Source organism: Myodes glareolus, chromosome 2 (assembly GCF_982192425.1).
Source record: "Myodes glareolus chromosome 2, mMyoGla1.1, whole genome shotgun sequence".
In the NCBI taxonomy this organism is placed as follows: domain Eukaryota; kingdom Metazoa; phylum Chordata; class Mammalia; order Rodentia; family Cricetidae; genus Myodes; species Myodes glareolus.
Genome location: NC_142027.1, coordinates 3089361 through 3116956, shown reverse-complemented (window position 1 = coordinate 3116956; position 27596 = coordinate 3089361). Strand labels below are relative to the sequence as shown.

The window sequence follows — 27596 nt, the reverse complement described above, 5'->3', positions numbered from 1 at the left end:
GAATGTGGTGGGACATTTTGGGGGGGGACAAGACTGGTGGAGGGCTGTCACTAGGAATGGGTCATGAGTATCACTCTCTGTGTATTATAGCTCAGCCAATCTCTCACACAGTAGCAGTGTGATAACTGAAACCTAGTACAATAGGCACTTCCTATTATATATACACATATAACATGGCAACAGTGTTCCTACTATAGGCTAATAATTAAAATCACAGTACCAGGAATGGGTGATGTCTTTTGGAGTTGTTGGCCAGTGAGGTTATATAGCCCACAAACATTATAGGTTATTGCTAATGCTTTTGGCTGCCCTCCAGAACTTGGCAGTAAGATCCCATTGCTGAAGACACCAAATATTTGAATCATAGAACATGAAGATGTCAATCTGGTACACACCTGAAGGCATCATCCCTACTGGCTAGCTTTCATGGTGCCAAAAGTGCTAGGAAAGCTAACAGAGGAGGAAAGTAATCATCCACCTTACCAAGCTATGAATCAAGAGAACTACAATTATTGTGATTGGTACAATTGGGGTTCAAACATTGTGGAAGTCACCAACTATTTTACGATTGGATTTAAAGCTTACCCGACAAGATGAAACCCATACCTGCATTATTATTGGGTCAGAAATGGATATGATATTAAACCAATTTCTAATGACTTATCATCATACCCATAGATATGTGTATCTCTCAGCTCTCACCAGAGCAGTGTGACCAGTTGGGTCTCTGCGTTAATCCATTTGTGGTATATGATGATTAACATAGAGACCCACAACTGATCAAGGTTCAGAGAACAAGAAACTGAAGACTTCTCAACCCTATATGTGTAATATACTTTCCTCCCAAGGCTAAGGATAACCATGGGAGGAGGGTGGACAGAAAGACACTAAGAGCTAGATGAAGTAGACGAAGATAAGGAAACAATATCCTCTGAATACCACAGGGAAACTGCACATACTAACTCACAGTGATTGTGACAGCCTGAACAAGACCCGTGTAGCTCAGACCAGAATCAAAAAATAGCATTGAGAGGGAAGATGACATGAAGTTTACTCCTAGCTGAAAAGATGTTAGCAAATTGATAACTCCTAGGAGAGGAGCAGTCAATTTTCCTTATGAATGTAACTCCTCGAACGTTGACCACACTCTAGAGGAAGGCCACACTTCCGAGAGAATATGGGCAGCACAAACTGAAACTGATGGGTGTTAAAGAAAAGAGACAGAATTGGGTGGGTAGGGAAGAGGGGCACGTGGACCTGGGAGGAGTTGGGAAGAGGTGGCTAAGGCCAAACCTCATGGCTCAAAATTCTGAAAGAGCTATTAGAAAAATAAAAAGATAAGTCAGTCGATGTTGCCACCCTGGTCAGAGACTCTGGGCATGAAGGGAAAAGAGTAGACTTTTGAATAACCATGTGGTCAAAATCCAGGGTACCAATGGAGGACATGTCAGAGCCCACTGTAAGACCAATGAACGGTCATAGGTGGTCAAGACCTGGTCCACCTCTAGGTTGTCTGACTCGTTAACCTGGTCTACAGTCTGGAAGCTAGACCTTTATAGCTCTCTGTGACACTGTAAGCTTTGGCAAATCTGAGAATCACTTATCAGTGATTTTGAAAAAAGTTAATAATTTCCCACAGAGATGGGAGATAGATCTATTTTCAAAAATGATCATTTAATGGATCTGGTTTAGGACCAGAAATCACACACATGTGATCTTGAATGTTCTGGGGGTTCCATGGTGCACTTCATGTGAGATTCTGTCCTATAACACCTTGCTCTCTCTAACTTTTCAAGTCAGAGTGACCAGTACATGAAGCACATTCCATCCTCATAGCTCTGTCACTGACCTGCTGACACTGTACATATAACAGAAGCTAATTTTTGAAGAACAAGTCCATGACTAATGAGATTAAAATCCACTCTGTCACTTGAAGACTGAGGCCAATTCCAGTTCAGCTGGCATTAGTCTTGGCCAAAATGATGCCAGTTACTGTTTCTACTATTGCAAGTAATAATGATAACGATCATCATCATCATCATCATCATCATCATCATCATCATCCTAGCATGCTCTTTTTTTTTAATCTACTGTTTGTATTTCCTGACCTCGGTCCTTCAGAGTAGTTTATACTGAAGATAGTCAAGGCACTGTTACGCCCTTCACAAACAATGGTAATTCTGCTTGGAGGAAAAACTGGGAAGCTGAGACAAAAGGAGGTTCCTATTTTTATTTATCTTTTAAAAAGTTTGGGAAAGGGAAGAAGTTTCCTAATTCCCATAGTTATGTGTATCTTTTGTTTATTTCTCAATGAAGATCTAGTGTTCTGCTTATTTATTACAAGAGTGTTTTGGTTTGGTTTTGCTTTATTTGTTTTCCAAATGTATGAAGTTGTCTTCTTCCCACAACTTCCAGGAGCACAGCACTCTCTGGGCTCTGTTGGTGAGGATTAAGAAAAATATTCGTTTCTGTCAGAAAAGGAGAGGTGTGCGAAGACACAGCTCCAGACTAAGGAAGGACGGGGACCCTTTTCTCAAGGAAGAGCACTATTGATGGGCCTGGAGATAATAACTGCATCGAGACACCAATATTTGGAGACCAAACAATCAGATCACTCCTTCCTAACTACCTTCTCAGTGTGCGTGATGATTACACCCTTAGAGAATCATGAAATCATATCATATCTGTGCTTGACAGGTCGGTGGGTAACTCGTCCTATGTCACACTTGGAGCATGAACCATCGTGAGGCTCTGGTGTCTGCAGAAAAGATTTGAAGCAAAACCAGCACATCTTTGCAGGATTGAGGTCACTCCCAGTGTTCTCTATACACTACACTATCCTGTTTTATTTGTTGACCATAGATACTATGACAGTAATCTTAATTTAAACCATCTCAAAAGCTTCTCCCAAACAATGATGTATTAAAGGGAAGTGAGGAGCAAAGTGGGTCCCATCTATAAAATCTTCACCATGCTGTAGCTCTTTAGAAAAGCTGTGATATTCAGTATTAGTCCATGTTATTCTTAAAAGGTTTATTTCACTTTTAAGTATGGGGGGGCAGGGGTGGGGGTTGGGGTTGGGGGAATCTGTGAGTGCAGGTGCCATGAGCGGCCAGCGTCCTCCATCTGCTAGAGCTGGAGTTACAACTGCGGTTGAGAGCCACTGGACCAGTGCTGGTCCCAGAACTAGGTCTTCTGCAAGCATAGTACACACTCTTAACTGTTAACTCATCTCTCCAGTTCTGTGAATGTCCATTTCGACAGCTACGAATCCACATGATAAGGTATATGATTAAAAGCCTTATACAAAATAAACATAATAAAGCCAGGGCTAACAAATTTTTCTCCTTAAAACCTTATGTGTTCAGTGGAAGCCCTGTTTCATCAGATTCCATGACTTTCCCTTGTACATGTTCCTAAGCCATTTTGTTGGACATATTAGAGATTAGACAAATATAACTTTGTTTCAGAATTTTGAGGAACTCATTATTGATTTCTATAACTGTGCTTCTCTTTACGTAAGTGGGAGAATAGAGAACTCCTGTTCCTGATCTTTTTCACAGTATTTCAAGCCATGCCACCATCACATCCCGCCGCGTGGGCTACCTCGCTTCACCCACCTCTCACAATCAGCTGACTCTGGTGCTCCACGGCTGCCGCCTCGTTCCGGGCGATGCAGGTGTAATTCCCATTGTGCATCAGGGAGAGATTGGAGATCCTCAGGGAGCTGGTGAAGTCGATGTTGTCAATGGTCACCCCGAGGCTTGCCGGGATCGGTCGGCCATCCTTCTGCCAGGTGATGGTGATGGGTAAGTCCCCCGAGACCACGACACACGGGATGAAGACCCTCTGCCCGATGGAGAATCTTGGGAACTCAAAAGGTTGGATGAAAGGTGGAACTAGAAAGAAAAAAGTAACAGAGGGAAGACAATAATGAGTGGCTGATATTTTACTCACTCTTAAGCCATTTGCCAAAGAATGTGCAATGACCCACATGTACAGTCCAGGAGTCTATAAGTTAAAGACTTATGGAAGACTATAAATCTCCTCTATAAAACTATATAAGACTATAGAAGGCTGGCAAGTGTACCTCTGTCACTCAAATTTCTCAGCATGCTTAATGCAAAGCAATGCTCCTTTGTCATTCAACAAATATGATTCATCTAATTCTGTTCAATACAGCAGAATTTACTTTTGGCTGGCAACATTTGAACTGTTCTTCAGTGTGACGCCCTTGAGAGGCCTTTGGGTCTGGTGTGTCTTTTACACATGGCGTGGGATGGAGGCTCTTGCTTCCTGTTTTGCTACCACTGGCACCGAGTGGCAGACAGGACCGTGGGTTCCAGTGTCGGCCCTCAGGCTCATCAACATGACTAACTAGTAACAGTCACACATTGCAGCTACTTATCTTAGGTAGTGGGGGTGTTCTACACCCATTACAATTTGCATTTTCTCTAGAGAGCATTTCAATTCATGAATGGACCCATGCCAGGTTTCTGTGCTGTTGGAATAGGTTACGCTGCCAGTCTGGCCAGAGAGTCAGCTAAACATTCTAGATGCTTCTTTCTTAATTTTATCCCTTCATAAACTGTTCCTTGTCTTCTTGCCTCAAGACCATGTTTCCGTGTCATCTTCTTTGATGACCTAGGAGACTCTTTACATTATAGTCTAGTCAGAGTAGAGCCAAAGAAACCAGGTTGGAACCCTAGGAATGGGCAGGTTATTAATACACCATCCGTAAGATCCCTGCAGCCAGGGAAATGGAGGCTCCAACAAGATGCTTTGCCCTTTGACTTGGAACGAGTTGGTCTTTCCAGGAGGCCTCAAGCCATTTACAGCTGGCTGAGGCTGGAGCCTGTATTGCTGCTAGTGATTGTTGTACTTTTGCATGTACTTTTTTTTAAAGAAAAAAACATTTTATTTTTTTAAAGAAAAAAGAAACATTTCATTCTGAGGGATTGAAGATAACATATGCTATAAACTAAGATTCTAAAGCTCAAAATGGCTTGTGGTAAAAAGACACCATGCCAGCTGAATTGACAGAAGGGGAACCAAACTGATATCCATAGTGTCTGTTCATCAATCCACTATAGACTCAGCTTTACTATTAACTCAAGGGAGATGTTAGGAACACAGCTGAGAAGACTAAGTAGAGAACAGGTACTCAATCATTCATTCATTTAATGAAATGTTGTTCCACAGGCACCTGGCATGTGCTTAGCCACCACTGTAAGTCATGAGCCCAACAATAAACACAGCGTATGGTTCGCTGCCAAGTGCAGTAGTCATGAAGACATAGGCAGTAAACAGCAACACAGCAGGGTCATGGCTACTTGGGGACTTGACATTATCACTGTTGCTACTACATTCTCTCAGAAACAGCTGCCAGCCGGAACTCAGAAGTGCAAACACAGCCCAGAGCTAGAAGGTCTAATCTTTAGGAGGCTTGAGTTTCATCTTAACCAGAGAAATTTAGAAACAAAAACAGCCAAAGAAACCAATAAGCACAGCCAATGTCCAGAGCATTACAGTTTCTCCAGGTGGAGTCACAGCTTTGGGTCTACAAAGAGCTGACTTGGTGCTAAGGGGCAGGACCTCAGGACACTCTCTGTGGTGCTACAGGCAGGAATGGGCAGAGGAGATGCGTTAGTTCACAGCAGCAACAGGCTGGGGGAAACACCAGTCGGACAAGGATACTTGTCCTTCTTTACCTCCTGTTTACTATGTGCACAGACAGTCTTAATAGTGAATGGATTTTAATGCTTTGCAATATGGAGGACTGCACTATTCACCTCTGGTTTCTTACACACGGAACCCTGGTGGTCATCATATTTAGACAAACACTGGTCCCTCTTGCTAGCTGATCAGTTCTCTAAGGCAGGAGCTGGGTAACTGGGCTGCACAGCTGCCCATCCAGCAGTGCTACTGAAGATCTGCATGTAGCCAGTCCCTGGGCCTTGGTTTCCCTGTCTATAAATGACAACCAAAGCCCCAAGTCCTTAATCAGTCATGACGGTCAGTCAACAACCAGGGGCAGTGTCTCCATGAATTTTAAGTGCTTGATTCAGTTCCTGTGCCTAAGAGGAGAAGCAACAAAACCACATCTAAGGAATTTTAACAGAGATAAAAAACATGTATGTGCTTATTTTCTATCCATCGAGACAAACATGGAAAGTAAGGTGCGTGCACGTGTATGTGTGTATGTGTGCGTGTGTGTTCTTATGAAAGCATGTATGTACACTGGCAGGAGAGCAACCCAGACTATTGTTCCTCAGAAGGAGCTTGTCTGCTTTGCAATAGGGTCCCCATTTGGTGTGGAGCTTACCAAATAGGTCTGGCTGGTTGGCTAGAGGGCCTCGTGTACCCTCCTGTGTCTCTACCTCCTTAGTGCTGGGATTAGAAGTGTGCATCACCACACCTGGCCTGTTTCATGTAGGTATCAGGGATGGAACTCACGTTACTATGCTTGTAAGACAGGCACTTAACTGAGACATCTCCCCGGCCTATGGAAGGCGTCTTTACATAACTATTAATGACAAAACAAGTTTAAAGTGTAGATATAGATAATTGTGTTCAACAATTGTGAGCTATACCAATGACCCTTTATGCAAGGAGAGTTGTAAGACAGAAGAACTTCACGTGCATACTATTTTCCAACAGTAGACAGAAAGAATTAGGTACAGACGGAGCGGCATTTAAATCCACATGAAATCCAAGGCAGGGGCTGGGAGATTACTCAGAAGGTAATACCACTTTCTGTTCAGATATGAAGATTCCAGTTCTAATCCCCATTATCCTCATAAACAGCCAGACATGGCTTTATGTGCACTTATAACCTCAGTGGTGTGTGTGTGTGTGTGTGTGTGTGTGTGTGCACGCACACACGCATGCATGCACGTGTAAAATCACTAGGGCTTCCTGGCTGCTCCTCTAGCTACAGGTTCAGTGATGGAGACTCTATCTCAAAGGAATAGAATGGAAAATGGTGGAGTAAGATACCCAGCATCCCCTCTGCCCTCCACATAGGTGATATACCTGTTCATAGGTGAACATATGCCATATGCATACACATGCATAAGAAAATGCACACCCCAAAATCGAATACTTTCCAAAAGTTTAACATGAAATTAGAAGGGACACAATCACAGCTTTGTCAATGACTTCAGACATGGCTTGAAGAGACACACATCTAAAACGTAAGTCAAGAGGTGTGCATTCAACACACTGAAACGCAATACTGCTGGAGAGCGAGCTCAGTGATTAAGAGTGGGGGCTGCTCCTGCAGATGTTCAGTCTGAGCCCACATGGGGACTCAAAACCATCAATGATACCAGTTCCAGGGTGTTTTCTTCTCACCTCCATGGTCACTAGGAACAGATGTGGTGTGTGTGTGTGTGTGTGTGTGTGTGTGTGTGTGTATACTCATATAGATAAAACAAATAAATTATATGTATGTATATATGTAGGTATGTATATGTGTATGCATATATATCCCAGAAAACCAATGCCAACCACCTCATGCATGCCACTCAGGACATAAGCCACTGCTCTGAATGTGTTATTTTAAACTGCCATGATAGTCTTGGTTAGTCATTATTCATAACTAGTTCTAACTAGATGCCAAGATATGAGGGATCCTGACCGGCTTGGTGAAGAACCACAGTGGGGTGCTAAAGGGAGGTGAGAAGTCAGGAATGGATATGAGCACATAACTTGTCTGGAGATGGGAAGCATTGCACAGGATCACACTGTCCCTAATGGCTGGTTTTTCGGTGACAATTGAGACTGAATTGAGAATCAGGGTTCGTATATTAAAAAGATAAGAAGTCATATTTAAAATGTAGTGTGTTCATAGAAAAGTACAAAATAGTTAACATACAAATGTGTACGGTGAAATAAGCAACGAGTCAGGGGAAGTCAGGTTTGCTATCTGATCCTGTGCTGGTCATCGCTATTTTTATAAGTGCACATGGCTTTATGTGCACTTATAACCTCAGTGGTGTGTGTGTGTGTGTGTGTGTGTGTGTGTGTGTGTGCGAGCACGCGTGCACACGCGTGCATGCACGGGTAAAATCACTAGGGCTTCCTGGCTGCTCATCTAGCTACAGTTTCAGTGATGGAGACTCTATCTCAAAGGAATAAGATGGACAATGGTGGATGGAGTAAGATACCCAGCATTCCCTCTGCCCTCCACATAGGTGATGTACTTGTGATGGGCCACCTCTTCAAAGCAGATTAAAGGCCTGGACCAATGAACTATCCACATCACCTCATTGCTGCTGCCTCTTGCTTCAGTTAGAGTAATCGATGACAAAATGACAAACATTCCAACAAGGGCCCGGCACAGAGGCCTTGCCTTGGTGAGGTCTAAAACCTAACTGCCAAACTGAACCATGTAACAATAACATTAATAATTAGTTATAATAATGAAACTCACCACCATCACCCACATCCTCTCTTCACAACCTTTGAGAGCGCTCAACCACATGATCAGGATATGTCGAATCCTCACCCAGTTCAGAACACCCTCTTAAATGAAGCAAAGCGCCCAAATCCTGCTGATAGCAAATGCTGGCAATATTACAGAAGTGGGGCTTCTGAGTGTGATACGCACTGGGTTTTGACATAACCTTTCTGCAAGAAGTATGTAAATAGCGGTTAAATGTCACCCATTACCGGGTTTGTGTATGTAGGAAGGCGGGGGCTGAGAGCCTTCCACTATTGCAAATGCCAGCTTCCGCTCTTATGCCTTCTAGACTCATACTAGGGATGTGAAATAACGTTGATCCATTTCTGTTTTTACTCCCAGAAATTAAAACGGTGTTCTGTTTAAAAAGGAGTCTAGAACATTAATGAAAGACCATGGGTTGAGTGCAGGTAAATCTTTGATAATTAGCAATGTTATCTCAATTCAGGGTTTGGGGAGTGGTGTGGAGGATGGGTGTGCTCATGATTGTGAACATATATGGGGCCATTGGGATGACTTTGATGGCTTCTCTACATTAATTTTTGAGACAGTGTCTCTCAGTAAACCAAGGATTTAGCATTTGGCTAAAATGACGGGCCACTGAGTCCTGAGATCCACCTGTCACCCTCACCCCAAATGCTAAGGTTTCAGGTGTTGGGCCTAACACCACTGTTTTGTGCTGCTGTGATCTGAACTGAATGCACAAAGACCTTTGCCTTTTAAATCTCCTAGGATATATAAATGGACACTTTTCTCAGTTCCTTTCTTCCTACTTTCTTTCCCTGTTTTACACACTGTTACTTCTTGTTCTTCAGAACGTTTTCTTTTTTGTGTGTATCTTGTGTGTGTGTGTGTCATACGTGTCCATATGTTTATGTGTGTGCACATATATGAGTAGTTAAAGTACATGTGTATGTGAAGAAGTGTCTTTTTCAATCATTCTCCACTTTAATTCTCTTGAGATAGGGTTTCTCATCAAACCTGGAGCTTACTAAGTCATCTAGACAGGCTGGTTAGCAAGACCCAGGGGTCTTTGCATCTCTCCCTGCTCAGTTCTGGGATTATGGGTGTCTGTTACTATGCCAAGTTTAAAAGTCTGAACTCAGATCCGTATTCTTGTGTGGTGACCACTTTATCAAATGGACAATTTCCTGAGCACCCTTCCTCTAACATCCCTGTACATTATAGGAAGACAATTCCTGTGAACACTCTATCAGAGTTCAGTCCCAACGACACACCACCTGAATAACTGTGCCATCATGAAACCTGCTCAGGCCTTGCCTAGACATCTCATTGGCCACCGGCCATGCATGTGCCAACTACAGCTCCAACACAGTGTGAACAGCATGAGGCTGCTGACCAGGTGGGCTCACAGCCAAGAATACCAGCCCCAGACTGTTCGCAGAGACTCCGCATGCTTTAAATCTCTCCACCTATAGAATACGGACTCAGTAGGACGTGGAACATGGGACACAGCTGAGCCCTCTGCTCTCTGCAGGACCTGTGGTTCAGAAGCTACTGTGAAACGCATCATGGTTTTGGCTTATGTGGTTTAGTGATGTATGTAGAATCACCCAGGATGACAGGAGATAGATCTGTTCTCTCTTTTTTTTATTTCCCATATCTTATGGAATAAATATCTTATACACTTTAATTGCATAATAATTTTTGAAAGAGAATCCTTAGTGATGATTTCAGACAAAGATTTTATAGTCTGAGGAGTGGACCCTCCTGAAACACTTAAGAATGACTTCAGATAGAGAATGAGGCACATATGTCTGAGATGTCATAATCAGGACATCAATAGGAGCAGACACGTGCAGCATCCAACTCCTGATTCTTCCCATCCATGGGAGAAATGGTGTCCACACATGGCCTTGCTCTCATGAAATTCACTCCCCTGTCCTCTGACCAGAGAGGCCTCACAGTGAACCAGGCTGTGAGTGGGGTCTGCCGCGACTCCAGGACAAAGACACCAGGCCCAGATTTCGGACGTGAAATGAAAACAGAAAGAAGAATGTTACACCTAAAAGAACTGAGAGGCCAGAATGTAGCACACAGACAAAAGCTTGGCTGTGTGTTTGGCCTCTCACTCCCAGCTGCCCTTGGGCTCCAGGATGAACTGATATTAAACGACACTCAGATACTGACCTAGCAAACTAAACAAGGACAGAGGGGGCCAGCAGGGCATCCTGAACTTCTGCCTGCCGTGGGGAAGGCTGGGGGAGGCACAAGGCTCCCTGAAGCACGGTGCTGACGCCCCTCCAGGTTCAGTAGCAGGATTTCCTTAACGTGGCATCTTGGCACGCTTCAACAGTCCACACCATGTAAAGTCGGCAGTGTTAAAAAAAAAATGCCTGCCTTCATCAAAAGGTAGTCATGAGTTAACTAAGTGGGATTTGGAGGTGTTATTTAGAGAAATTTCGAGGGAAACGCCGCTCTAAAAGCTGCTTTCCTGGAGAAGTTGCCTACAGGAGGATGCTATACAGAAGAGAGAACATATATACTTCATTAGTAACCATCCAGGTCTGCCTGTAACGCTGCCTGTGGATGCTGCACCCTTCTGCCTTTGTTGTCTTACTTATTATGTACTATGCCCAAGTGGGCAATGTCTCGTTCAGTTTGACCCTTCTATACCCAATCAAGCAACATCTTGCTAGCTTTCTTAGGAACAGAAAAGGGGGAAGGATGCTAGGGAGGGAGACACAATTTTAACATGCTTGAGACTGTTTCTCATTATCTTGGAAAAATAAATAACCTGCATTTTGTGTTTGTCTTTTTACTTAGCGTCTCTGAGTTTGGTAAGAACTGAAATACCACCTTTATCTATAATATATGTAATGAACCAGTATTTAAATGGCTAACACTTTTCTGAAGACTGATGTCAGCTAATGTTTAAGCTGGTGCCTGTTCCCAGCTAACAAGGCGGGGAAGAACTAAAAAGCCATCAGCAGGACATGTACAACAGGTCAGGAAAGTAGCACATCTCCCCCAATTTGCTTAAAAAAAAAACTCCAAGAATTAACGTGAGAAAGACACTTAAAATGCTTTAGAAGTTCTGAAGACACACTATAGAATTGAAGTAAGGAGGAACTGGTTTTTTTTTCTTTTTCTTTTCTTTTTTTTTTTTGCAAGTGAGATGTAATATGCTGTGTGGTCTCTGGAGATTTAAGACAGTCAAATGTTCTCAGAGAAAGGGCAACTGCACCTTACAAAGAAATCCCAAAGTTCATGGTAAGAAAAATGAGATGGCCAGAATACTGTCACCCAGATGCCCCATGGGAGACTGGGGAGCATGGATGGCTCCCAGAGCACTCTCACGCTTGCTGTGGAAGGTATTCTTAGAGCAGTGATCAGGTTACATTGAAATGCATAGTACTTTATGCGAAAAATGATAATGCTTAGACCACGAGAGTATGCGTAATGAAGTGAGCAGAGTCACCATGGGTGGGGAGGAAGTCTAGCTCCCTTCTGAGGCTACATCGCTGTGCTGATTTGTCTCTGGTTGTCCTGCATCTTCACACTGGTGAGAGGAGCCACCAGATCCCATGGTACAGGGGAAAGAAAACTCCATCACGGTTTGCTCATTTAAACAGAAAAGTCCTGTCTGATGGGTTGGGAAGATTTTTGTATTTGTTTAGATATACTTGCTATGTGCGTTGGTCTGGGTGTGTGTGTTTGTGCAATCATCTGTGAAGGACAGCTCAGATGTCATTCCTTGTTAGTTGATATGGAGTCTCTCACTGGTCTGAGGCTTGCCAGTTGCTAGTCTGGATGGCCACTGAGCCTCAGGGATCTGTAATCCCCAGTTAGGGTGACAAGCCCATGCCACCATACCCATCTCTTATTGTTTTTGTTTGTTTTGTTTTAATTTTTTGTTTGTTGTTTGTTTGTTGTTGTTTTCATGGGTTTTTGGAATAGAGGGAAAAAAATCGTCATGCTTGAAAGGCAAGCAATTTACGAATTGAGCTTTCTCCTAGCCCTTCAATGGACTTCTAATACACACATACAAAATAATTACTTAGTGAAACTGTGAAAATAGAAGACATTCATAGTCAACCTTGGTAATGGAAGAGAAAACCAAATTAAAGTATCATATTTACACCAGATCTGCCTTCAACAACCAAAAAGGCAGTGAGAGCATCCCTTGCTGGGATATGGAGAAAGGCGCCCACTCAAAGGTGGGTGGCACCAGAAACCCACAAAGGGATATAGAACTGATAAAAACCAGGTAAATTCTGTGACCTATGGACTCTACTTCTGTTCCTAAATTTCCAGGGACACTACACCAGACATATCTACAGGATACCCACGATAGCATAATTCCAGAGAGTTGGGACCACGAGGACCTGATTAGTCTCTGCATTTTTAGTATATGTATTTGCCTATGTATGTGAGTAAAGGCACAGAGTTTTCTTTAAAGTAAACACTTCCTACAATTAAATGTATGTGTGTGTGTGACCCTCCTACATCATGTGTGCGGTGTGTGTAGTGTATGTGTGTGTGTGAAGAGTTATACCAATGTTACTATCATTTTTCAAGACAAGTTAAAAGAAACCAACATAGGGGTTTTGTATAAGCAGATGGCAACAATGTGACCCCCACACAAAGTTGACAAAACCAAACAAAAATCCCAGTGGCCAGCACTGTCAGGGACTTTGTTCACAAGTTGCACAGCTGGCTATGCCTTCCAACAAGGAGACCCATCCTTCATGTTGGAGGTGGCCCTCTCCTGTTCCTCTGAGACATCAGTAAATGCCCAGAGGGCTGTGTTTCTTTGAGTGTGTGTCCTCACAAAGGAAAAGAGCTGCTAAGCGCTGCAGCACACAACACAGCTGATCCTTGTAGCATTAGAGACGGCCTCTCAGGAATGTATAGGCTCCCCGCTTCATATAGGGACTTGGTTGATTTCCATGGACAGAGTGCAGAGCACTAAAGGCTGCCCTGCATAGGAAAACTGGTCCTAGAAAAAGAGGAGGCTATACCCAGCAGGAGAGGCATCATTGATATGCATAGTCATGTAGAGAGACATAGAGGACCTGGAGTGCAGCAGGCTGAGCCTAGAAGCCCCAGGGTGCTCAGCTCCGACATCCTATATCAACCAAAACAGGTCTATGAGGGATGCTCTAAGTAGACCTCAGAGGCGCTGAAGACTGCAGCCATTTATTCAAACACACGGGATCCTTCCCTGCGGGGTTATAAAGAGGGAATTTGACAAGGCCATCCCATCAGTCTTCTGAGATCCCATCAAAGTACTGATTTAAAGGTAAATCTAAATCCCTGTTTGTAACAATAAGTTACCACAGGTCATTCATTTAGTATGTAACATTTATGTTGCCATTCCTCATTGTTTCTTCTGTATTCACTGTAACAGAAACTCTGCATTCCCTAAGTACTTGCTGGAAAATCAAAGTAAACACTTAACAGATAAGACTTTTCTACCACATACAAATGACCTCTGTAGACAGAAGACTGAAAGAGAAAATACTCTGGAAATGTTATGTTTTCTCTATAAGATACCACATGTCTCTACTAGAGAGATAGCAGAATCTATCTAAAGAGCAGAAACTGTATCAGCCATCAATGGGAGGGGAGTTTCAGCCCAGAGTCTGGACACTTGTAGCAGTCGATGGCATTCAGGGTAGGACAGCCAATGAGCAACTGTGAGAGATCTTGGGGGCCATCTGCCAAGGGTGTTTCTGTAGGCCTGGACCACATTACCACAGCTGTGAGAAGGTCTTGAAAAATGACATCATTGGAAGGCGGCATCCCAGCTGCTCACAGAGATGGAAGTTGAAGATTCACTCTCAGAGCTATCTTGTTACATAGCCCAGGCTGGCCTTGATCTCTACGTGCTGCCGCTCCACTCTCCTGAGAGCTGTGATTATAAGAATTCACTACCATGCCAGGCTCAGCACTGTTGGTGATGGTGAATGTGTGTGTGTGTGTGTGTGTGTGTGTGTGTATGCGCGCGTGCACACACGTGCGTGGGGACGTGTGTGTTTTCATGTGCATGCATGAGAACACCAGAAGATGTCATGTCCTATTAACTATATCATTTTCTACCTTATTCCCTGGAAGGAATGTCTCTCAGCGAACTGGAGCTATATGGACAGGCAGCAAGTCCCAGATTATATTACTGGTATATGTACCCATGCCAAGATATTTATGTGGGTGCTGTGGAGTCAAACTCAGGTTCTCATGCATGCACAGCAAATGCTTTTACACACTGATAGATGTACCCACTACTCATGTCTCCACTTGAATTCTCTCTGTCCTGTCATCTCAGATTGGATCTTCATGTTGATTTGCCCTAATTTCTGTTGTTGATTTGAAACAGGATCTTTTTCTATAAACCAGGCTGGACTTTGACTCACAGCCTCACTCTCCTGCCACAGCCAGGCTCTACGTTTTTATAAAATAATATTCTTGACTTTCATGGTAGCTTCTTCACAGACCCTCTGGCCTCACAGCTCCTTGCGCTGACCTTGACTCCTCATGCAGCACAAGCTGAAAGATGTAGCGGGGTATCTGGGGCTGACAGCCTTGACTACACTACCAGATGCCTCCTCTCCTTTCTTCTGATTCCCTGATTATGCTTCAACTCCATGACAGAGGCACTGTGAGCATTAATTAAGAAGACACATAGGAAAGTGTTTTGTAAACTATGAAGTTTTATATCAATATAAATAGAAGGTGACATTTTTTTTTAATCTAGCAGCCAATTAGCTTTCTTGGCACCGTTGGTCTACAGCAATTAGAACACTCAGTCAGGCAGCGTTCAAGTTCAGGGAGGCTCTGACGCATGGAGGGAAAATGCTTTGAGATATGGTTACATAAAACACTGCATAAGATGAAATGAAAGGGGGGTCCTGACTTTCCCTTCTGCCTGTGGATTGGGAGTCAGCACAACCATACTGCTAAGTGTGTTGAACATATTTCAGAACTGCTTAGCCTCAGCCACGATCGATAATGAACAGATTGAATCAGCTGAATCAGTTGTTGAGCAATAACTCCCCCCAAAATATCCAGACATATGCAACAAAATAAACTGAAAGGACATGATTACTATTTTTAAAAAGATATATACTGAAAAGTATTACTTTCTCCTAATATCACTTAAATCCACATGCGTTGACACATGTGTGGACACATGGCTACATATATAAACACACACAGCATGCATGTGTACATCTACATATATAATTAGATATTCAGGTTTTGAAAAAAATATCCTGGAACAAGATAAAAATGGTTTGCTTTTATCATTTGCAGTAGTATTATAGGAATTGAATGGGTCAAACCCTATTTCCCGAGGAAATCAAAAGTGTGTGCGTGTGTGTGTGTGTGTGTGAGAGAGAGAGAGAGAGAGAGAGAGAGAGAGAGAGAGTTTGTATGAGTGAATCTGTGTATGTCTTAGTGTTTGTGGGTCTGTCTGTCTCTGTCTTTGTGTGTATGTATTTCTGTCTGTATGTCTCTCTGTGTGCCTTTGTACATCTGTGTGTCTCCATGTGTTGTGCATATAATTATGTGTATGCCTGTGTGTTTGTATGCATGTGTCTATGCTTGTGTTTATATGTGTATATGTTTGTTTGTTCATGTGTGTGCGTGTGTGTATATATATATGTGTATATATATATATGTATGTATATATGTGTATATATATGTAAAGAGCAGAGGATAACCTTGGTTATCTTCCCTGAGGTGATATCCACATTGTTTTCTTTTGAGAAAGGTTCTCTTACCATCCTGGATCTAGACAAGCAGGCTAAGGTGAATGGCCAGTAAATATGAGATATCTTCTTATCTCCACCTCCCCTGTTTGAGAATAACTAGCAAGTGTCATCACCTAATTGTTTCTTACTTCTCTGAGAATTTGTACCATGTGTTTTGATTATACTTGCCCCTTCCCCAGCTCCTGCTGACTCACCACTAGTCCCCAAACACCCAACTCTGTCCTCCCCTTTTAAAAATTATCCCCCAGCTCCAATTTGTGCTGCCCATATATTCTTTTTTATTGCATTATATTGAACTCTACATTTTTCTCTGCTCCCCTCTCTGCCTCTCTCCTCCCCGCTTCAAACCTCCCCCAAGGTCCCCAAGCTCCCAATTTACTCAGGAGATCTTGTCTTTTTCTACTTTCTACTTCCCATGTAGATTAGATCTATGTAAGTCTCTCTTAGTGTCCTCATTGTATTCTTAAATGTGTGGTCTTCCATTGGACCATGGTGAACTTACCAGAGGCTACAATCTTAAAGCAAGCTCTCTCAGCACCTATCAATTGCCAGTAGCTCTTAGCTAGAGGTGGGATTTTGCGCTCCCCTCCCTATCCCATGCTGCCTTTGGTCAGGCTTGAACTTGCTCAGCTCAACAAAAGCAAACAGCTGGCAAAAGTTGACAGCATCAGAAGCTCCAACTATAAACCACGAGAGTACAATTTGATTTGGGATCCTATACTTGCCCTAAGAAGGTTGAGGAGAACACACTGATGTAGGGAATTAAAAGGGTCAATGTAAATGTCACAGACAATATCATACTTGGACCTCAGATGATTGACAGGTCTCCATGTAAGCGTGACCAAGGGGCTGAGCAGTTTGTCAGCCTGCATGAGGGATGACTTGGTTTGTTACATCCTGGCCACGGCCACACACATTGTCTACTGGGTGATGAATTTCAGTCTACACACTGAATTCCAGAATACCACTGTCACCCACAGCTGTCCCTCTGAATCCCTTGGTTCCAAAGACCTAAGCGTGCTTAAATCTCTTTTGTGAAATGGTCTCATACTGGCTTATAGCCAGCTCTTATCCTCTGTAGACCCTATGTCATTTGTAGACAACCCATAATACCCAAGTACGGGACAGTTGCTATATATTCTTGTTTAAGGAATAATGACAAGAAAGTTCTACAAAGGGATGGCACGTGAGGGAGGGTGTGAAGCTCCTGTGAGGTGTGCACACACAACATTCACATGAGACTTGGACAATTCTTAGCAAGCATACACTCATGGTTTGCTTTGGGGTAATTTTTAAAATATTTTCAAGTATGTGGTGTGCTGTGGAACAATCCTTTCCTACACTATGAATATGTATTACTCTCACTGGTTAGTAAAAAGCTGACAGGCCAGTAGTGGAGCATGAATTTAGGCAGGAAAGACAAAAATGAGAATTATGGGAAGAAGAAAGGCGGAGTCAGGAGAGACACATTCCAACTGCCTAGGAAGCAAGACATGCTAGAGGACAGGTAAAACAACAAGCCATGTGGCAATACATAAATAGAAATAGGTTAATTTAAATGTTAGAGCTAGGTAGTGATAAACATGAGCCACTGGTCAAGGATTTGTAATTATTATAAGTCTCTATGTATTTATCTGGAACCAGACAGTTGGGACAGAGAAACATCCACTTACAGGTGTGTGTGTGTGTGTGTGTGTGTGTGTGTGTGTGTGTGTAAAGGGCTCAAGGTTGAAATCCAATATCTTCCTCTTTTGCTCCCCACTGTATTTGTAGAGATAGAGTTTCCACAGCACTCACTGATTTAGAGTTACGCTTACCAACCAGCAAACCCCAGCGTCCCTCTTATCTCTGTCTTATCTGTCAGTGCTAGAAATACAAATATACATCAAGTCTGGTTTTTTTTTTAATGTAGATGCTGGGGATCAAACTCAGGTCCTAATACTTATGACATTTCCCTAACCTTTGGTTTTCAATGATGAGTTTGCTGATCTGAAGATGAGGAACCCACAATTGTGGAGAGCCTGCTAACTATTCAACCCTACTCAATGAATGTGTTTGTGAAAGATTTCCACCTTGGCACGTTCGCATCTGGTGTAATTTCTTCTCCAGACTGTTTCCCCCAAATCCTTTGCTTATTCTGTAGATGGAAGTCCTCTTTTCTCCCATTGTTCACACTAAAAATCTGAGTCACCTGGTGTCTTTCATTCTGTTATAATCACGTTGGACCCATCAGTGACCATACAGAATTTGGATCTATCCTCCACCTCGAATGCACGTTACTGGTCCACACTGCCACCCTTCTCCCCATGACTCAATCTCCTCACTGTGTGACCGCTTCTGTTCTCAGCCCTGGATTCACAAATGTCCTTGCCTGTTTAAATCCAGTTCAGGTTGTGTGGCTTCTCTGTCCCAAATCATCTGTCAAGCTCTTCCAAACTCAGAAAAGAAGCCCAGACCCTCACACACCAAGTCCTGGCCTACCATGCCTGCTAGAAAAAGGCCTTCTACCATGGGACATGGGCCCATTAAGTTCTTCATCTTCTGCAAGCAGGGTGCCTGGTCTGCTTCCTCCAGCCAGGCAGGAGCACCCTTCACCTTTGTTCTGTCTATACTCAGTGCTTACGCTGTATACACCTGCACCCCAACACTCTATTGTCTCCTTCCCTGCCTACATCCTTAAACATTGCAAATATAAAATCTAGCCATATCTGCCTACCAATAAGTTCAGTTATTAGTACTTGCTTCCCAAAAAGCACTGTACTGAAATGTAACATGTGATAACAGTTTTCTCTGGATAGCCTTACATTGGAACTGATAATTTTGTACTGCATTATACATGCTTCATAAAAATCCACAAACACAAGACTACCTGTCTAAATACTTTTCTTAGATCATGCTGATTGGTCATAAGACCAAAATATTATTCTTTTGGGCCTAAGATATTTGGAGTTGATTTATGGCAATCAACAGGATCAACAATAGCACATCAATTTATGCTGGTCCAGCAAGCTTTAAGACTCAAAGTTAATTATTCAATTGTACCTTGTACTGATATTTCATTTGTACTTTGATAAATAAAACTTGCCTGAAGATCAGAGAATAAAACATCCACACTGATCAGCCTTAGAGACCAGGCAGTGGTGACACACATCTTTAATCCCAGTAGCCACACCAGTTTGCTATAGAAACCAGGCGGTAGCAGTGCGTGCCTTTAATCCCAGCAGTAGAAAGAAATATAAGAGGGGAGGAGACAAGCTTCAGACATAGTCTCATTCTGAGATTCCTGGAGGCAGGACCGCCATTTCAGATTGAGGTAGAGATAAGAGCCAGTGATGGCTGTTTTACTTTTCTTATCTTCAAGTTGAACCCCAATATGTCTCTGGGTTTTTATCAAACTATAGTTTCTTGCTTAAATTTATGCCTCCAAAATTTACTATCAAAGTATTTGCATTAATTTATATCTAAATGGCCATGTTTTCATCAGGTGCTCTTGAAGGAACAAATCTTACTAGCACACCAATGGGAAGGGCAGACACAAGTTCATTTGTTGTATCCTTCATTATAACCATTCATTAGGCTTTAACTACAGAATGGATAATTTGTAGCTAGCTACATTTTAGGCTATATTAAATATTTTCAAATGTGGCTTAAGAGATTTCTGGGAAATCTGCGCACATGCGAGGAGATCACAAAAAGAAAGCTTCTTTCATTACAATGCAGAGATATTACCTGCCTGTGTCCCTGTGTGGGCATTCACAGTGCTGCTGTCACAGGGTAGTGGAGGAGACCCTGGGGCCTCAGCATCAACTATGGCAGGCACTGGAGCACAGCAGTGATCACCAAAGGGTTCCCGCCATGCACCCCGAGGGTTTTGTTTCTGGGTCTCAGTTGGTTTTATTTGATTGCTTGATGGGGAAAAAAATGGCCAAAGACCTAAGCAGCGTGAGAGGACAGTTATCTATAAGGAAAGCACTGTGGCCTGTGGGAGTTCAAGCCACTAACTGCTTTGCTCATGAAATTCCAACTGTTTTCTGCTAGAATGACTCCCTAAAATGCTAGCCAGGCAGACTTTTGTGTTTGGTAGACTCTGTTGGAAGAGAGAGGTGGGAGGTTGTCAACTCCTAGAATCACACACAGCTGATGATGTCACAAATAGCAAAACCCAAGTCCCAGTGCCTTTGAGTTTGTGTGATAGTAGTAATTTGATATTTTGATGCTGAACAATGAATTATGTTAATATTCAAAAGAGCCTCTAATCTCAGTGAGCCAGTCATCTGCAAATGTTGATCCAATCAGGAGATGGAGTGTGGGTGAAAACTCATCCAAGGGTGTGATATATCTTAAGACAGCGAACTGAAAACATTCGGCGATGTGGCTCCCATATCTCCATGGCAACAAACACTTATACCACTGCTGAGGTTTAATTTTCTGCACAGTCATGTACACGCTCAGGTGTTTTATGGCTTATGTGTTTTGTCTTTTGTGCTTGTCTGATGACTGCCTCTCCTGCAGGGAAAAGCCCCTCAAAGGAAAGCTCACGTTTCAGTCACTATCACATCTGCTGCTCAGGGATGGTGTCAGCACGGCTCAGATGCTTCATAAGTGACAAAGGATTGTGCAACACCAGAAGAGGGCCTTGCTTTCATTAAATGCTACTCTGGTTTTTTAAGGAATTGTAATTATTTTAGAAAAAATAAGGCATGAAACAATTTAATAAAGATTCAAAATACTTAAGTACAAGTGTCTAATATACAACATATACCATATTTTTATAATGGACCATTTTGTGTGAGTGCATGTGTTTATAGATGTTTCTTAGAATAAAAGTAAATCTAATATGCTTTGAATAAAAGGAGTTTGGGAACACCCATATGAAATCTACGTATTTTTGCCACCGGAAGACCCTTGGTGAACACTGCTGTGTTCCAGTGCCCTGCCATAATTGATTCCGAGGCCCCAGGGTCTCATCCACTACCCTGTGACAGCAACAGTGCCCACACAGAGAGACAGGCAGGTAATATCTCCTAGTACCTGGGAGAAGTCTGATAGTTCATGGAGGCAGCTCAGCATAGCTGGAGAGTGCTCATACCATATGCAAGCTGTTTAAGACATATATTGCATGGAAGGCATTTGCATCGGTGCAAAACCTTCATTTTATGTTTGGCTGGGGTAACTGACTTGGGAAGAAAAGGAGTGGCTCCCCCAAGCATCTGCTGTGTGTCCTTGGTGGATCTGACACTTCACTGCTTGTTGTGGGCAAAGGATTTTGAGATGGCATTGCAGAAACTTCAGAGATTATCCTCACTGTTGGTGCCTTGTATATGACATGATGTAATGGATAATTTAATTGGAAAGACTGTCTGGGGAGCTGTTAGCCATGGGTCCCCACATGAGCCATAGGAATGCTCGGTGCTTCTCCTTTGCCCACTCAAGATGAGTCTTTGTCCACCATAAAAGAGTCTTTTGCTATTGGGATCTACAGAGCTTGCTGATGGTGTCTTCTGAGGAAGAAAGATACATAGTCTGTAACTGATCTGATAGAAAACTAGAAAGCCAAGTCAATAATATGTCTTCTGGAAACGTTAAAGCCACAAACTCACCTTCAGAGAAAGTGGCACCCAGTTCAAGTCCTGCGAGGATCCAGGCTCATACAGACAACATCTAACACACCTCCCATCTATCAGTCTTCATGACACCCCAACTCTACCCAGATTCTGAGATGGCCCCATCCCAAGAGCCAGTCTCATTGCAAAGCCAGAGTCGGAAAGGAGCTGCGTGGGACAGGTTGGGGGCGGGGTTACCTTTCACGGTCACGTGGACACTCTGGCTCGTGGAGAGCTGTGGCTGTACCAGCACATTACAGGTGTACTCCCCCTCGTCCACTTCTTTCTGTACGTCTGAGAGTTTCAGAGTGCCGTTGTTCTCAAATGCCACCTGGCGGTGGTTGAAAGGAAGCAGATTAGCGTTCTTGTACCACTTGATGGAGTAATATGGGTAGCCAATCACGCGGCAGTGGATGTATGTGTCCCGCCCTGCTATTGCAGTGATGTTTTTCATCGGTCTGATGCTTGCAGGCCCTGGAGAGACACAAGGAAACTCTTGAAAATAATTTAAGGGCACATGTCATGGAAGGAAATGGGTACACCTTTCCTTTGGTGAAAACCAATTATTTTTATGTAAGCACACCTTTTTTTTTTGTCTCAGTTTCTTGGCATTTGGCATTTTCTACTAAAAAGATTTTTTTTTCCTTTTACAATTCTCAAAATGAGTCAATGGATGCTAAAATCTTTTATCAGCTACTTCTATGAAAATATTTTGAATTACAAGATAAAAGACAGTTTAACTAATGAAAGGTAACTAGTCTACACTTCACAGCCAGCTCTTCTGGTGAGACCGCTGACAGCAATCGATCGACTCTGTCAGGTGGATCATGAAGATGGAGGTTATGTCGCTGTGCTACGGATGTGAGTTAGGTACTGTGGATGGGAAGGCTCACCATGGATGTCATGAAACAGGAAAAAGGGAAAGAGGGAAGGGCATGCAGAGCATAAACCAGAAAAGGAAAGATATCCAGTGGATAGGTGGAAGAAGACAGAAAGTAGACAAGCTGACTACAGAGACCAAAATGCCATTTTCAACACCGGCCGACCAGCGCCATTCCTGAGGAGAGGGCAGGGAGAAGGAGGGACGGCTCCTCCATCCACATTGCAAGGTTCAGCCCGGAGCATGCAGCACCCATTCCCGCTACAATGAGTCGTGTGTGTTTGTTCGAGGAGCTGATTTGACAAGCACCTCTTACGTTTATTCGAGCCTGGTACAGGACGACTCCGGCCGAGTTGTTGGCGGTGCAGCGGTAGACGCCGCCGTCCCGGACCTGGGAGCTGGAGATGTTCAGGTAGCTGACCACGTTCCCCTCAGATGTGATCATTTGGCTGATGCGGTGGCCGCTGCCCTTGAGGATGGGGTCATCGTCCAGGGTCCAGGTGACCGTGGGCAAGGGCGTTCCCTTCACATTGCACACGAGGGACACTGGCTCTGCAGGGCTCACCACTTTCTCACTAAAGGCAGAAATGATTTTAGGAGTTCCGTCTGCAGGGAGACAAAACAAGAAAGGAAGTGGCACATACATGTGACAAACTGTTGCCAAGTAAATTGTTTATTGCTTGGGAGAAAGATGAGTGGTTGGTCAGTACCTTCCTAATGGGCCCTGCTTTAGGGAAACATCAGCTTCCAAGGGACAGGAAAGAGTCCTGGGAGTTAGCATCTCTTTCCTGATGACCTTACCAGAGTGAAAGATGATGCAATTCAGAAGTCTCTGACAAATGTGAGAAATCCCAGGACTGCAGTTCCAACATGCATGTGCCGCAGAGGAGGATTCTGCACACCCCCAAAGCTGCTTTATCTAGTTTCCCTTAATGTTTGCACAGAGAGCTCATAGGAGACGGTTTAGGATACAAAAGAAAGGTACTGGGAGACATGCTGTTGGCTTTATCATCCTAAACATTTCATTTCTCTGCCCCAGGGTTCCTGAATATTTACTTCTTCACTCTAGCTCAAGTGTTTGTGGCTGGAGGAAGCCCTCAGACAAACTTGTTTCTCCTATGTGTTGGTTGGTAGCATAGACCTTTGGGATGCAAACATTTTACTTCTATTTTCAGTGATGAGAAAAGAACTTTGAAATGTTAAAAAATACTTTCCAAGTCCCATCAGTATTATATATCACATTTACATCTATGTCTCTTTAGTTCCCTGGAGTCTAGAATATTCTTGAATGTTTCATTTCTTGACTTGAAAAAAATGCATGTATATATATCACATGTGTAGCGTGTCCTCAGAGGTTAGAAGAAAGTGTCAGGTCCCCAGAAACTGGGGTCACAGGCTGTGGTGAATCACCATGTGGGTGCTGAGAGCCTGGGTCCTCGGCCAGAGCAGTCAGTGCTCTGAACAGCTGAACCCTCTTTCCAACACTGACTTCTAGAATATATGTAGAATATAAGTAAATATGTGTTAAATAATTTAAAAGATCTATTTGTCTGGTGCTCTTTTCAAATTACACATGGTACCTGTCAGACAAACATGCAGGGTACCAAACACCTGTGTACATGTACTAGTGTACATGTAGTGTACCTAATACCCGTGTACATGTACTAGTGTACATGTAGTGTACCTAATACCCGTGTACATGTACTAGTGTACATGCAGTGTTCCAAATGCCTGTGTACATGTACTAGTGTACATGCAGTGTACTGAATACTTGTGCACATGTACTAGTGTACATGCAGTGTACTGAATACCTGTGTACATGTACTAGTGTACATGCAGTGTACTGAATACTTGTGCACATGTACTAGTGTACATGCAGTGTACTGAATACCTGTGCACATGTACTAGTGTACATGCAGTGTACTGAATACCTGTGTACATGTACTAGTGTACATGCAGTGTACTGAATACCTGTGTACATGTACTAGTGTACATGCAGTGTACTGAATACCTGTGTACATGTACTAGTGTACATGCAGTGTACTGAATACTTGTGCACATGTACTAGTGTACATGCAGTGTACTGAATACCTGTGTACATGTACTAGTGTACATGCAGTGTACTGAATACCTGTGCACATGTACTAGTGTACAGTCAGTGTACTGAATACCTGCAAGTGTGTGTCTTTAAAACAATTTCTTCCAGGTGGTTCCCTTTATACTTTTGTCTGATCATCTCTGTGTCCTGTCTCTAAATCAGGACACAATTCTATATCCCTTTAAAATTTATGATTTAAAATTATACATTCAAGTCTAAAATGTATATCAAATTAATTTATGTAAATCCTGAATTTTGATTGAGTTGCTTACTTTAAGATACACTTATTCACATGGCTGTTGCTAGTTGTTGGCACTATTTCCTTCACCTGTTGAATATCCTGTATCATTGTGAAGTTCAATTGACTACCCATGGAGATGACATGCTCCACAGTGAGGCTTCAAAACCAGAAGGAAGGAATCCTCCAGCTTGGTTCTCTTTCCAAGCTTGTGCAGCTTTTAGCCCTTCAACATCTTATGTTTACATTGTAAATCAACTTATTATAAGATCCCCACTTTTTCATATCAATTTTAAATTCATTAGATAGATGATTGAGGGGGGATAAGGTCTCACTAGTAGCCAAGCCTGTCCAAAACTTGTGATCTTCCCACCTCAGCCTCCCAAGTGCTGGTTTATCTGATATGTTCATTCTTTATAGACTTTACGTTTTGCTTTAAATCACCAAATACATTTCAACTAATGGAATGACATTCCTTGTCCACTAATCCTAACACATTGGGTAGCCCCAAGTCTTTTTCTATTGTTTGCTTTTTTCAGCTGGTGTTGCTTTCTTTTTAATGTCTCTAGTGTTTTTCAGCTGTGGAATTAGATTCCCATCCACACTGTGGTACATGTGTTTAAAACATGTGGACCAAGTTTCCTTAGGCAGCTTGTGTGATGATTTGGGGTTTTCCTCTGGTATCTTTCCTCCTGTACTCTCCACCCCACTCCTCATGTGTGGGTGCCTTGTCCCTCTTGGCTCTGTAGGCTTGGGCCCTTTGCTTTCCTTCTAGTTTCAGCTCCACTGGACTGAGAGGTGTCCTTAAAAAAATTGAGTTGATGCAGCCCTGTCCCTTGCTCCCAGCGACCAGTCCATTCCATTTGCTCTGGAGTTTCCCACTTTCCTACACGTCATTTGCCCATTCTAAATGCCATTTTCATGGACACAGAAGCTCACTTTATGGCTGCTACTTCTTCACTCCTAGAACGTGAACCACTTATCTCTTACTTCCGTTGTGTTTCCTAGTTATTCTGGTTCAATAACAAACCCACCATTACAGGTTCCAGGGATTTCAGCCTCCTGCCAAAGGCTCCATTCACAGTCATGGGGAGGCCACTGTACGCTGAGATTATAACTTTATCTTAATCTACTTCTTACAGTGGGAACCATAGGAGATTCCCGAGAGAATGTTGTCAAGCGCTCTCAGGTTCTAGATATGTATTCTTTCTTTTGTGACATTTGCACTATCACCTTTCCAAAAAGAGGAAAATGAAATGAATCTTCTCATCCTCAAAGGAAACTGGCATGAGATAAATAAGTTGGGGCGAGTTCTCTGCGCCCCACACCCACTTTCTATTAGAGTGATGGTTTTGTGAAGATGAAGGCAGACGTTATTTTCCCAGGGGAACCTGAGTGCCTTTGTAATCTGCTTAGCTGTCACTCTGATAACGGGAACCCTTTTGATATCATTGTGGGTGATCAATATGCTCTTTAGGTTTTCTTAGTTACTTGAGACAGTTACCAAGGTAACAGGTCCTGGACAGATCATCTCTTCTTTTTCTTTATCAGAGAAGCTAAAGATAGTGACTATGGGAGGACCAAAGTGCATCCTGACTGACAGTTCCAACTCTAAGCAAATTGATTACTTTTTGCTCTTAATTATTATGTGTGAAGTGTGTCAGGCATTTAACACAAGGGCTGTGCCGTCACGCCATTTCACCTCTGCATCATAAACCTCACTGTCTGTAGTGATGCTCGGATTATCATTGCTGAGCTTGCTCATTGCTACAAAGTAGCTGAGGTTAAAGGCACAATAATGGAACTCTTCTCTCAGCATCAGACAGATTTAAACTTACTCACATGTGATAATGGGTTTTACTTATTCTATCCTTAGGCAATAGAAAAATAATTTCATCACTTTCACCAATTGATAATGGATGGATTTTAAATGATAGCTAATGATACAATTCCCATCAGGACACCCAAGTACATAGACAGGAGCCATTTCAATTATCTGGTGATAAATATATACCGTGCTTAAATGTCACCTGTCACACCTCCATTCCCTGGATGACAGATGAGCTTGAAGTACTCAGTAACCAATTAAGAAAAGCAAACAGAGCCCATGTTATTCTACCCCAGGGCAATTCCTCACACATTCCTCACAACTAATACGTCTGGGGACGTATTGACCAGGCTACAGACAATGCCATCAACCATAGGTCATATTTTCAAGCCAACATCCTACTGAAATTGAGGTTATTACTGACATTAGCTTCTTCTCAAGTGTGGAATCGTCCTGTCCATGCCTCATAGCTCAGGAAAGATTTGTCTGTATCTGGAAACATTTTGTGTGTGTGTGTGTGTGTTTGTGTGTGTGTGTGGTCACAACTTAGAGGAGGAACTGTTGGAATCAAGAGACCAGAAATGCCCCCTAAACACCCCACAATGTACTCATCATGTAGACCCCAAATAAACACCCATTTTATGCATCTCACAGCCCCCAAACAAGGTATTACTAAAAGTATGCATCTAGAGGATAACAAATTGGGCAGCAGACTCAAGGCTCTAGTTTCAAATGTTGATCTTTCG

At 42.9% G+C, this 27596-nt stretch overlaps 1 protein-coding gene across 2 annotated transcripts in view; it reads right to left on the bottom strand.

The window, feature by feature from the left end:
* Positions 1 to 27596, bottom strand: part of Dscam (DS cell adhesion molecule) — a 570981-nt gene that overhangs the window by 219988 nt on the left and 323397 nt on the right. For both annotated transcript variants that reach the window (XM_085685855.2, XM_085685856.2), the window contains exons 7-9: positions 22996 to 23292; positions 22005 to 22280; positions 3621 to 3899 (exon numbers count right to left, since the gene is read on the bottom strand). In XM_085685855.2, the coding sequence (XP_085541981.1) occupies positions 3621 to 3899; positions 22005 to 22280; positions 22996 to 23292 (852 nt within the window). The remainder of the gene's footprint in view (positions 1 to 3620; positions 3900 to 22004; positions 22281 to 22995; positions 23293 to 27596) is intronic.